Source organism: Aristolochia californica, unplaced genomic scaffold (genome assembly GCF_029961685.1).
Source record: "Aristolochia californica isolate CCGP_79_NKW_82.1479 unplaced genomic scaffold, dmAriCali1.0.hap1 SCAF_10, whole genome shotgun sequence".
In the NCBI taxonomy this organism is placed as follows: domain Eukaryota; kingdom Viridiplantae; phylum Streptophyta; class Magnoliopsida; order Piperales; family Aristolochiaceae; genus Aristolochia; species Aristolochia californica.
The window spans coordinates 34,977,629-34,991,220 of NW_027181771.1; the positions used below are offsets into that span (position 1 = coordinate 34,977,629).

The 13,592-nt window shown below is 39.4% G+C and overlaps 1 protein-coding gene across 1 annotated transcript; it reads left to right on the plus strand.

The window, feature by feature from the left end:
* The first annotated feature begins 12,402 nt into the window (after positions 1-12,402).
* Positions 12,403-12,744, plus strand: LOC137943197 (calcium-binding protein KRP1-like). Its single transcript, XM_068788889.1, has one exon. It carries the CDS (start codon positions 12,403-12,405, stop codon positions 12,742-12,744), a length of 342 nt encoding a protein of 113 aa, XP_068644990.1.
* The last annotated feature ends 848 nt before the right edge of the window (positions 12,745-13,592 follow it).

Sequence of the window (13,592 nt, forward strand, 5' to 3'; positions counted from 1 at the left end):
TAATTATTACCTTCACCGGTTTCTTTTCACCTGGCACAATTTTTATTAATTCACAGTGAATTGCACAACCAACTCATAAGCACAAAATCCGAATGAACACTGATTCTAACAAGTTCAGTTAAAGGTATTCTTAAGAGCACAAAATCTATCTAATTCTAATCTTTATGAAACTATTCGAACACTAAGAATAATAAATCTTTAACCAAGCAGAAGAGCCACATTTGTGCCTGTTCTAATTAAAAATAAGTTGCAAAGGCAAAAATTCCTGCCATTTTTGTTTCAAAAAGAATAGCATAGGAAAGAAAATGACATGAAAAAAGTGGAACTGACCTAACTCTGAAGCTGGAAGACGGAGATAGAGATGAACTCCATCGATTGGGAATATTTGAAGATCTATCAATTCTCCGCTCCAAAACATGCAACCGATCCCGGCATCGAACGCATAAGCCGAACAGGAACAGTTACTCTTGCACACACCCTCGCATCCCTCTTCATCATCGAAACTCAACGAAGCAATGGAGTCGGGCGGTTTCATGTTCTGCAACTTCAGAAACGCGTCTTCCTTCTTCCCCACAGCGTTGCTTCCATTTGCTTCACAACTCAATGGACGTCTCCTCACACACCCACCCGACCAATTTCCCTTGTTCCATTCCTCCCTGAATTCCGGTTCGAAACCCCTTATGCATGTACACAATGGTGATGACAACGGATTGCAGACACCATTAGGTCCACACTTACCATACAAGTCGCATTCACTGGCCGGAGCCGACCAGTAAATTGACCATTTTTTACTCTCGTCACGCCATTCCAGTTGCTCAAGAATTCCTGTCGAGTTCAAAATGAATAGAGTTGTGTTGGACTCGGAGTCGTTAAAAACATCATATGTTAGGTCTCCTTCACTGGTGATAGTTGTAAAATTCTTTATTTCCGATATGAAAATATACATTCAGAATACGTTTACATATAAGGGAACGAATCCCGTTTAAAGTTACAGATCCGTTCTTGTCGGATCAAGACCAGTTAATCTCGGATCGTAAGACCCGTTAAGTTCGGATCTTCAACACTCCCCCTCAAGTTGGAATATATGTTAATGATACCCAACTTGCCGAGTAATGCCTCAAATTGGGACGAACTCAACGCCTTAGTAAATAAGTCTGCAGTTTGGTCGTTGGTTCGTATGTGGGCTGTCTTAATCATCCCTGCTTGAATCTTTTCACGAACTAAGTGACAATCGATTTCGATGTGCTTGGTTCGCTCATGGAAGACCGGATTTGAAGCGATGTGTAGAGCAGCTTGGTTGTCACAATACAACATGGCTGGTTGAGTATGTGTGATTTTCAAGTCTTTCAAAATATTTTTCAGCCAAGTAATTTCGCAACATATAGCAGCCATGGAACGATACTCTGCCTCGGCAGTTGATCGAGCCACCGTTGTTTGCTTCTTTGTTTTCCACGAAATGGGTGATTGTCCAAGAAATATACAATACCCTGTTACTGACCTTCTTGTGTCCCTGCAACGAGCCCAATCTGCATCGCAAAATGCATTTAACTGGAGTGTACCTGTAGAGGATAATAGAATACCCTGCCCTGGAGTTTGTTTCAGGTATCGAAGAACTCTATGTGCTGCCTCAAGGTGTGGTGTACGTGGTTTTTCCATAAATTGGCTTAGAACATGGACAGCATAGACCATATCTGGCCTAGTGATGGTCAAGTAGATCAATCTTCCCACAAGGCGCCTGTATGATGAAGGATCATTTACGAGTTCACCATCGGATTGTGTAAGAGCCAAATTTTGCTCCATTGGGAACCTCGTAGGTTTTGCTCCTAGAAATCCAGCATCTTCTAATATTTCCAATGCATATTTCCTTTGGGAGAGGGTAATCCCCTTTGAAGACCTTGCTACTTCTATACCCAAGAAGTATTTGAGCTGACCAAGATCCTTAAGTTTGAACTGCTTGGATAATAACTGTTTCACATCTTCAATATGTTGCAGATTGTTACCTGCCAAAATCACATCATCAACGTATACAAGTATTGTTGTAAAACTGCCTTTGTGGGATTGGACGAATAAAGAATAATCTGCCTTTGACTGATGAAACCCAGCAATCTTGAGGGCTGTGGAAAACTTCAAAAACCACTGTCTAGAAGCTTGTTTCAAGCCGTATAGGGACTTGTTAAGTTTGCACACTCGAGTCTCCCCCTTTCGTCCAAAACCAGGTGGTAGTGACATGTAGACATCTTCATCAAGATTACCGTGTAAGAACGCATTGTTAACATCGAGTTGGTGAAGATGCCATCCTTGAATAGCAGAAACACTGAGTAGGACACGGACAGTAACCAGCTTGGCAACTGGGGCGAACGTCTCTTGATAGTCAAGTCCTTCAATCTGGTTGTATCCTTTGGCGACTAGGCGAGCTTTGTAACGCTCAACGGTGCCATCAGATTTGAGCTTGACTTTGTATACCCATTTACATCCAATGGGTTTCTTGCCAGGTGGAAGAGATGTGAGTGTCCATGTCTGGTTAGCCTGGAGAGCTTGAATTTCATCATGCATTGCTTGACACCATTTAGGATCCTTCATGGCCTGTAAGAAACTAGTTGGTTCTTGTGTAATGGTTAATGAAGTGGTAAAAACTTTATGAGATGGGGATAACCGGGCATAAGAAAGAACGTGAGAGAGGTCATAAGGTGTACCTGAGGTGGTGACCACATTGGAGGCAGAAGATTGTTCAGGTCGTGACGGTAGGGTCGCTTCCACATGAAAATCCTGAAGGAAACTAGGTCGCTTAATGGGCCTGGTAGAGGGGCGACGAGAAAGAGAAGGTACTTGGGGGGAAAAAGTATGATCAACATGGGAAATGTCAAGATTTGGTGACGGAGGAGGTGTGTCAGATAAAGGTATGTCTGGTAGAGGGTCATCATAAATAGCAGACATTATAGGAAGAGGAAACATGAGACCCTTATTTGCAGCGGAAAAATGTTTAAGAGGGAATTCATTTTCAAAGAAGGTAACATCTCGGGAGATAAATACTTTATTGAGTTGGAGATCATAAACCCTATATCCCTTTTGTCCATAAGGGTACCCAAGAAAAATGCAACGGATGGCACATGCATCAAATTTGGATGGTTTGTGGGCGTGAGAAGAGGCAAAACATAAACATCCAAAAACTCGTAAATGAGAGTAAGTGGGGATAATGTGAAATAACTGTTCATAAGGTGTTTTACCTTGCAAGACTGGGGTAGGTGTCCGATTTATGAGATAAGCAGCTGTTAAAATGGCATCTCCCCAAAATCTTTTAGGAAGGTGTGCTTGAAAAAGTAAGGCTCTAGCCATGTTAAGAAGGTGTCGATGTTTGCGTTCAGCTATCCCATTTTGTTGTGGGGTGTGAACACAACTGGTTTGGTGGATAATGCCTTTGGACAAGTAGTAAGTGGCAAGAGTGAATTCAGGGCCATTATCACTACGCACAATTTTCACCTTGGAAGCAAATTGGGTTTCTACCATACTAATAAAATTAGTTAGGTGAGTTTGAGTTTCAGACTTGTGACGCATCAAATAAATCCATGTGCATCTAGTAAAGTCATCAACTATAGTAAGGAAATATCGAGCCCCATAAATCGATGCAACATGGTAACCCCCCCAGATATCAACATGCAATTTTTCAAAAGATGATGTACTAGAAATTGTGCTCAAAGGAAATGACAATCTAGTTTGTTTAGCCAAGGGGCAAACTAGACAATTGTTTGAACTACAAGAATTTTTATGAAAAAATGAAAATGAGACAGATACTTGATGTGATGGATGTCCGAGACGTTGATGCCAAATACCAGATGGAGAATGTATGGAATAACATGATGATGGTTTTGGACGATCAAGGTAGTAGAGACCCTGCCGTTCAGTTCCCATCCCAATCATCTTCCCCGAGCGTAAGTCCTGTATAGCACAAAAATGGGTAAAGAACACGGTGATGCAAAGAGAATGATGAAGAAGTTTGCTGATAGAAATGAGGTTTAATTGGAAAATTGGGACACATAAAACATTGTGAAGAACCAAACTAGAAGAAAAAACGATTTGACCAACATGTGTGACATTAGCATGAGAACCATCTGGTAATTCCACTTTTTTGTTCGTAACAGCTCGCCAAGACGTAAGCAATGTATGACAGCAAACAATATGGTCAGTGGCACCACTATCTAGGATCCATGTGGCTTGCTTATTGGGAGAGGAAAAGTAAAGTGCTTTACCTGAAAGTTCGTCGTGAGTAGAGGAATTACCCACATGATTTGCCAATGATGGCTTGTTATGACTGAGCATTTGTAATATTTGTTGGCATTGTTCCTGAGTAAAAGGAAAGGAGTTGGATATGTTCTTCTTCTCTGTGGGCTTAGTGGATTCTGCAAACTTGAATCTTCGACAGAAATCAACGGTGTGACCCTTCAAATTGCAATAAGTGCATTTCAAATGTGCCCGACAATTTCCAGCATGGTGACCGTCTTTGTGACATTTTGTACAGGTGGAGGAGCCACCTTTCTTGAATGAATTTCTGACAGCGAAAGCTGCTGCCTCAGGTTGAATGATGCTCCGTTTATCAGATACATCTTTTTGTCGTTCATGTCTGAGTACTAGAGAATAAACCTTGCTAATCTTAGGCAAAGGGTCCATTGTCAATATTTGTCCACGTACGGTAGTAAAAGATTCACTTAATCCCATGAGAAACTTGATGATTTTCTGTGTTTCTCGATAGGATAGTTCCTCTTTCATAGAGCCACAACGACAGTGTGAGATAGGACAAATAGAATCTCTTTCATCCCACAATCCTTTGAGTTTTGTAAAATATGAGCTAACAGACATATTATTCTGTATGCAATCATGTATTTCATTCTCAATGTGAAATAATTGGACGCTGTTTACCTGAGAAAAGCGATCGCACAACTCATTCCAAACTGTTTGTGCTCCATCACAATAAAATACGCTTGCTGCAATATCTCTAGAGATTGAACTCAATAACCAAGTTTTGACAAGGTTATCACAACGAATCCACTGTTGTAATTCATTGTCGGTATTGTTGTCTGGTCGTTGAAGAGATCCATCAACAAACCCAAATTTGTTTTTGACTGTGAGGGCCATAGTCATGGAACGACGCCATGTGCTGTAATTATCCTCAGTGAGAAGTTGTGAGACGAGAACCAACCCAGGCTGATCTGAATGGTGAAGATACAGTGGGTGATTCAGATTAGTAAAGTTGGATGTCATACTAGTGATATCCTTTGTTAGAAGTTGGTGTGCGCAGACTGGGACTCTGGCTTCGGCTCAGGACTTCGAACTAGACTCCTTAGGTCCAAGTTAACTCGGTAGAAAACTGGTACGGCTCAGTATGTCGGCTCGGCTCGGCTCGGCTCAATATATCGGCTTAGATAATATTAGTTCGGCTCGATATATCGGCTCGGCTCAGTATATCGGCTTAGATAATATTGGCTCGGCTCAGTATAGTGGCTCGGTTTGGCTCGGCTCGGCTCAAACTTTGGCTCAGACCATAAAGCGTTGATTTAATTCAACGCGTAAATATTTCTTTCTCGTCTCTGTCTCTGCCGACAGAGAGCGACGAAAATTAAACTCGCCGGAATGGAAGGCGGGATGGCGCAAAACGTCGGAGCACGGTTTGCGAGCGTCGTCTGCGGCAGAGGAAGGCCGGAAGGCGGTGGCGGGGACGGCGCAGTGGCCGGATCTGGGAGACCTTTGGTGGACAATAAAAGAACTCCTGTTGCGTCTTTTAACGATCGGCGCAGGTTTATCTCCGTCCGTCGAACGAGGATTCGGACCTCGACGGAAACGTCGCCGGAATCGGAAGCGGCAACGAGACAGACGGGAAGAAAAAAATAGAAAGAGCGATCTCAAGATCGTCGCTCTGATACCATGTAAAATTCTTTATTTCCGATATGAAAATATACATTCAGAATACGTTTACATATAAGGGAACGAATCCCGTTTAAAGTTACAGATCCGTTCTTGTCGGATCAAGACCAGTTAATCTCGGATCGTAAGACCCGTTAAGTTCGGATCTTCAACAATAGCGAACCCGTTGAGGTAATTTGAACTCATCCCAGGTACCCCAAGATATAGTCGACTGTTCCATGGTCCACTGCGCCAATATGGCTCTGAGTTGCTCCATATTAAAACTTGATACGGCTTGAGGGTAGAAATCGCAACAGAAAATTTTCCCACAGAAGGATCGGATGTGTCTTTCCATGATTGCAGAAAACGTGATTGATTTGTATTTGATTTGATTCCAAGCTTCATCTTTGGCAGGAAGGCATGACATAGATGATCAAAGCTTTGCCATATCGTTTCTCCACTATTCACATCGAGCAGCACAAGATTACCCGTATCCAAGAGTCTGGCGCTGGAGTTCCTTACGGCAGTTGAAGCAGCAGTTGACCAAAGGGGATTCTTGTTTCCATCGGTGACGACAAGGCTTCCGTTCCCATTAATGGAGATGGACCCCGAAGAATCAGTAAGTGGGGTTTCTCTGTTGGCAACCCAGACAACGGGAACAGGCTCCTCTGAGTCACTTGTATACCATATCCCAACATAGCGTTTACTGGAACGACCGGGCCTAAAGAAGCCCAGCACAAACTTTCCACCTCCTGAGGCGATGGTTTCGCCGTCTTTGAGCCCTCTGTTGGGAGTAATTGCGTCTCTGGCCTTGCAGGGTGAGAACCAGAATACACAGAAGAGGAAATAAGCAATAAGAGCTAACATACAGACTCCTCCTCTGATGAGCGTTGCCATCGCAGATTGCACATGTCACTGAAACTTCTGTTGGCTTGTCCAGGAGAAGGTAGAGAGGATATAATTTTACTGGCCTGGGCGCGTCTGTGGATTTCTGTTCTGGTCAGAGTCGAACTCTTGTCGCATACTGCAGCCATGACTTGAGCTCCTTTCCATTCCGATGTCACTCAGATGAATAAGATCGATTATTTGAATCGACGATCACCTTTTCTTTCTTTGACAAAAACTTTTTTATCAGAGCGGACGACCAAGTCTGGCTTACTTCTGAAATTGAAATACATCGGCTTTGACCTGAAAAAACAATCAATTAAGAGGAAGAAAGGAAATGCCAATTTGTGTACTTTTCCCTTCTTCCCCTTCTCAGATTCTCTACCCACTGCAGACCTATCCATTCAATTTCTTAATATTAGAACTGAAATAGTAGTTTTTGTGTGAGAAAGAACATTTTATCCTTATATTTTTTCATGGGAATTTTATCGTTACAAAGAGACCATGAGATGTTGTATAATTGATGAATGGTTTTGATTCTTAGAAGATTTGGAAAAGTTGTAGAAGGAAAAAGACTATGTTTTCTTATTGATTTTGGGTTTAAGAACTCCCGAGAGTTTTGTGGTGCCAATGCTTTTATGGCGAAAACGACTTCTCATTAGACAAATAGATTCATAACTTTGATTTTATTGGAATGTGTATTTGATAATAATAAAAAAATTTAACCAAACGAATCAAAATATTATGTGATAGAAATATTTATACATGGATGGTGTTGAAACAAAATTTAACCAGACAGATCAGAATTATGATGGAGATGTCGATTGCTTGAAGGATAAAATCTCAATTTTTGGCACACACCGCAAGTGAACTAAGTGGAAGAACCAAATTAATCCTTGACCCAAATTTGTATAACAAAATATTGTAGGTTGTACTCAACAATTGCGATGGGATCAAACAATACATCTTGTAAGTACTTGTCGATTTCATCTTGTAGGTTTAGTTATCAAATATAATTTTAATCTTTTAGTATTTGTGTTGTACAATGAACACAAATAAGTTCTACAAAAGGAGGGTATAACCAACATGGACCAGTGACACGTAGAAGAGTTTGTCATTTGGGCTCATGATTCTATCAATCAAGTGTATATGGGCTCACAATTGGAGTTTATTGCATGTTAATAGTCATTATGTCATTTAATCTATAGCAGGTTAATACTCTTGCAGTTTATAGCCAACTTGAAATGAATAATGATATCTATTGTATTGGAATGGCTTATGTATCAAGTAACAACCCAAATTATATTGTTAATGACATGGACGTCCACACTTAACAACTTGAAGCAAATCCTAAGACTCAATATAGAGTGAAGGATATTATGAAGACAATTACCTTGACTGTTATAGGGTCATAACTAATATAATCGAACTATGATACTTGGGCAATAACTTTTTTTAGGTGTTTAGGAGCAATTGGTTTGATATAAGCAAAAAAGACAAGATATTAAAATAAATGATTGGTTTACCACCGATAATATCTCGTATACATGGTGCAAAGATGACTCTTTTGCATTGGCATTTCAAACGAAACAAGTTTATTTTATGGAAAACCCTAAAAATGGTGGGTTGTGAGTGCAGTTCAGAATGTGGATAGGGGAAATGTCTTTGATATGTTAAAGCAATAATTTATCCACATCTGTTGAAATGACTGCCTACCAAGAAAAGTTAACTACTAATCTCCATGTTGTCCAAGTCCACGATGATATAGCTCATTGACAAAGTCAAATATTCTTCCAAATCGTATAAGTGTACAAGTGGTAGAGGATGAAAACAATGAAGAGGGTTTAAACAAAGAAGATGGGGTTGCGGTAGAAGAGAAGTACGATGAAGAACAAGAGGAACTAGAAGAAGAAAAAGAAGATTTTGAAGAAGAGGGAGAAGAAAACAATGAAGAGATATAATGTTGCTAGACTATAATGAATTTGAATAATTTTCCATGAAAAACTAAATTAGTTTCTGTAAAATCATTCATTTCAAACATTGTAGGTATTATTATTTTTTTAGAAATAAGATTATTGATATTGATTTTATAAATATACTATGCAGCTTCATTTGATATCATGCCTCCTCGTCCACCTAGGCTACTGCTAGTCTCACACTTTGCATCATTCGTAGACATGGATTTGGTGGAGTCACTATAAAAGATGTATAGTAGTGCGCTACTTAGGGGACGATAGTGTACTAGAGACACAAGGTATGAAAGTCAATTAAATATTTATTCATTGTCTATGTTGAATTATATTTTATATGTAGTAATTTATCTACTTTGTCTATATAGATTTATCCACAATCTCTCCTTCCACATCATCTCCTTCAACATTTTCACCATCCACATCCTCACTGATGAGGCAAGCATGTCGCTTGACCAAGGGCTCTAGAGTGGATGATGTAATAAGAGAGCTCCATAGGAGGATCTATAGGGAGTTTAGAGATTTACATAGGAGGGCATCGGGACTCTATAGTCCATTTTTCACTCATTTGGTGGGCCATATCTTTAGGACTCACATGGAGATGAAAGTGGAGTTCAAGGCTTACATTGATATCAATTAGCTTCTAAATATCTCTATATTGAGGTAAATATTACAAATTGCTCAATTAGATTTTTCCTTTTATTTTCACTAGCTTACAATGTTAGGTTTGATAATGTTTTGTGTTATTCCTATTTCCAAAGTGAAGTTTGATATTGATATGCAAAGTGATGCGGTGGTTGTGCTATCATGTATTCTATAATCAATAGCATCGAACTACCGTGCATGCTTGGTATAGAGAGCATGGACCCACGACATTGTCCACTCCTTATAGAGGCATTTCCTTTGAGGATTGGTAGTGGTTGTGTAAATGTATTTTAGGGGGAGAGGGAGAGGTTCCAAGTGATTAGATTTTCAAGGGGTTGTGTGTCGAAGTCTCAATTATTTTTTATTTTACTCATGTGTAGAGACATTCCCATATAATTATCGAAAGCGTTAGCAAACAAACGGTTCAACATACGATAGGATCAAAAACTTTAATGCATATTAGAGAGGTGATGGTATATATTTAACTTAGAGTATAATTTCTTTGACTTATACTACAAACGTATACATTTACATGCATATTTCCTTTTAAATGTGTATGGTACAAATTTCTCTGATATTGAGCAATTTCGGATTACTCATCAGTCTAAGTACTGGTGGACTGAGGGATCTAAACAACAATATGTAAATACAATTATAACTTTAATTTTCTAATAAAGAATACATTTTATTTTAAGAAAAAATAATTAGAATTGTCTTATGTTATTTTTCACAAGAGGAGATGCAACGGTTGATACGAGAGGCATAGGTGGCTAGTCAGCAAGTTGACGAGTGGTACATCATGCATAGTGTTCATGGATCTAGGTCCGGGTACATTAAGGGGTTTGGTTTAGCTCAATCACCTATACTCAGGATGGTTTGACGATTTCATCTCAGTCGACTGCAGACATGGTAGAGGGGTTGAGGTATACTAAAGAGGTTTTGACCCAAATTCAAGAGCAACTGAAAAATGTACAGTGTTGGGTTGAGAAGTTTGAGTGTTGTGCTGAAGAGCAGTTGAATAATCCACAAAATGACCACAAAAGTAAGATAAAGGCCATAAAGGATAAGGTATTAGTTCTTTCAGTAGATGCAGACTCAAAGTCATCCTCCTCCATATCTTCCCACAAAATGTGTATAGTTTTTTTAAAAACTTTTTTGTCTAGCTTATAATTTTTTATATAATTTTAATTTTTTGGGTATAATTTATAAATTATTTTGGATTTTATTGTATATATTTTCTTGTTATATACATTTGATTAGATATTTTTATTACATTAATATTAAACAAGAAAATATCAATTTCAAAAATAAAAAAATTAAATTTAAGGGGTTTAAGAGGAAAAAGGGGCTTAGGTTTTTAAAAAAGATGCTGATGTGGCGGCACGTCGGATAGATTGTACTAATACGGAGTGTTGACAATTCCATAATGGACGCCCAAAGTTGAAATCTGGTATTTTGATAAATAAGTTTAAAATTGTGTTAATTAGGTAAATAAAATTTTCTAATCTGGTATTTTGATACATGTCCCTACCTTTTTCTATGAATTAGTGAATACAAATTACTGTTACATTGAAAGAACAAATGACTGTGTAGTTGAAACTATGTCTTCTTTCAAATAATGATTTCTAATAGCACTCTTTTTTGAATAATTGCATATAATTATAAAAGTTACCTGTCAAATCTTTTTCCTTTTCTCAGATGATTATTTCAAATTGTTTCCTGTGCATTTACCTAATAAAATTTCTCAAATTTCAATCCATATTCGAGCATTTACATTTTACAGCTGCATTAACCGGAAGGAGGAATGGGAGAGACAATACGGGTGGCAACTGTCACAGCCAAACCACACTGGTTGAAGATCCCATGTGCTGGGGAACTGATTCCAGCACAAGCATGATGCAAGTCATCGCCCAAGTTTTCGAGAAGATGAAAGTTCCTATCACCATAATCAACAAACCCACGTCTCCATTTACAAGAAGTTTGCTCCGCCTCTCACTCTCCAGCAGCTGTCAGATCCTGCAAGTGTCGCTGATTGCATCCATTGGCGCCTTCCTGGCCTTCCACACGCCTGGAACGAACTCCTCTACACCAAGCTTTTCTTCCTCTAAAGCCTGTATCTTCTGTGAGGAAAGCTGTCCTGAGTTCTTTTACGTGTTGGCTTCGACTGAGAATCGAGTCCATATTTTTCTTCTTCCTCATTGAAAACGGAAAGAAGAACCGTGCGTAAGTCAATTTTTCTTATTTTAAGCAATAGTGATAGACCTACACAAGCTTATGGGAGAAGAAAAATGAGTTGCTGCGCGCGTCTGTTGGCGGAGGAAACCACCTGGAAGTTTCCCATGACGATGTGAAACGAAGGAGCGCAAAGGTGAACAGAAGTGAAGAACGACGTGCTTCCGGAAAAGGTTATCCACAACTCTCGTACGATATGTCTTAATCTAATTTTGGGATTTCTCCCACGACATGTTTGATACCTTTTGAGAATGGGATCCATCAACTAACATTTCTTTTCAATTTGCTATAAATTAACCCTGGGTTACACTTAGGATTCAGTAGATTCTTCTTTCTATTCATCTCCACTCGTTGATTAATCCGAATTTGAGATGATTCAGAGCATTTGTTTTTCTGGTTGCGAGATGGTTCAGGGCTGCTTCCAGGCAATTTTACTCAAAGAATCACAGCGAGGTTCTGAGAAGGGGAAGAACTGTTTGAAGGGAGGGTCCAGCTCCGGTAAACGAGGGCAACTTTGTACTTTCTGGAAGCAAAAGGATCTCCCCTGCAACTTCGACGAAAGAGAGCGAGGTTGGACGCAAAGCCAGGAAATAACGACCGCAAGTTCACCGGAAGCTCGTAAACACGTTAGGAAAGATCTCTCTATCTGCATCTGGGTTGGCAACCCTTTTTCGTTCTCTCTTCTTCGTCTCTCTATATATACCGCACGACCCTTTGCCCCATCTTGAACTCTTTTTCTTTCTCTGTCAAAACCTTCGTGACGACGCAAGAACTTCCCATGGATCAATACCCAACGCTAGCGTTCAAGGATTTCCTGCCATCCATGGCGCAAAAACTCGGCGAGGAAGGGTTCATGCTCGAGCTCCAAAACGGGTTCCATCTGCTGACAGACAGGCAAACAGGTTTAATCACGTTCGAGAGCTTGAAGGCGAATTCTTCTCTACTGGGTCTGCATGGAATTGGAGATGACGAGGTCTTGAGCATGCTGAGAGAAGGCGACTTGGATGGTGATGGCGCGTTGAACCAGATGGAGTTTTATATTCTGATGTTTAGGTTAAGTCCAGGATTGATGGAGGGGTCAAGAAGATGGTTAGAGGAAAGCCTGTCAAAGGAAACTTAGCTCGGAGACCAATTTTTATGCATAACCCTTCATGAATCTGCGTACTATGACTTGTATCCTGCCATGTTTGATTAAAAACAGACAAAATTATTCGGCTTTTTCTTGTCTTTCATTGATGTGATGATGTCTGAGCAGTACTGTAGTCCATGGCTTGATGAGCTCAAAATTTTTCTCCCTTAGTAAAACTATAAGAATTCATGACAAATACTTGTATTTGATTAATATGGGTAGGCTTGAACCTCCCAGCCATGTCTTGGCATGTGAAGAAACCTGATTCATCCATTCACATATGACTCACATGAATGAATAATAATAATTCAGAGAAAGAGAAAAGAAAAGAAATAGGTTTCTTTTTTCTTGTTAGGATGCCCATAGAAAATATGAGAGAAAATGTAAGTGAAATATAGTTCTTCTTATTTCGATACACAGGCCCTTAATATAGTATTTGAAAGAGTATTCAGATGATTAATTGGACCAAATTTAGAAACTCGATTAGGGCAATATCAATTAACTCTATTTAAAGCTATAGGTAGCATTGAGTTGGGTTCAAACTAGTTTAAGTTGATCAAGCCGTCTCATGCCACAACTCAAGAAACTAGGGATGGGCATTTAGGGTATTGGATATATACGATATCGACTCGATTTTTAATGAGAAAGTTCTTGCTTCATTTTCACCCATTTCCCGATAAGTACTATTGCTATTTGTCATCGGTTGAAGGTGAATGAGACCATATTGTATAGATTAGTATCCCAAAATACGAGAATACAATGAGCCTAAAATAGCAACAATTGAGGAAATAATAAACTTCTTATAAAACTTTTGAAATTTATATTTAAAATTTTCGTAC

Coding starts and splice junctions, on each gene's coding strand:
- LOC137943197 (XM_068788889.1), top strand. CDS start 12,403: ATGGATCAATACCCAACGCTAGCGTTCAAGGATTTCCTGCCATCCATG.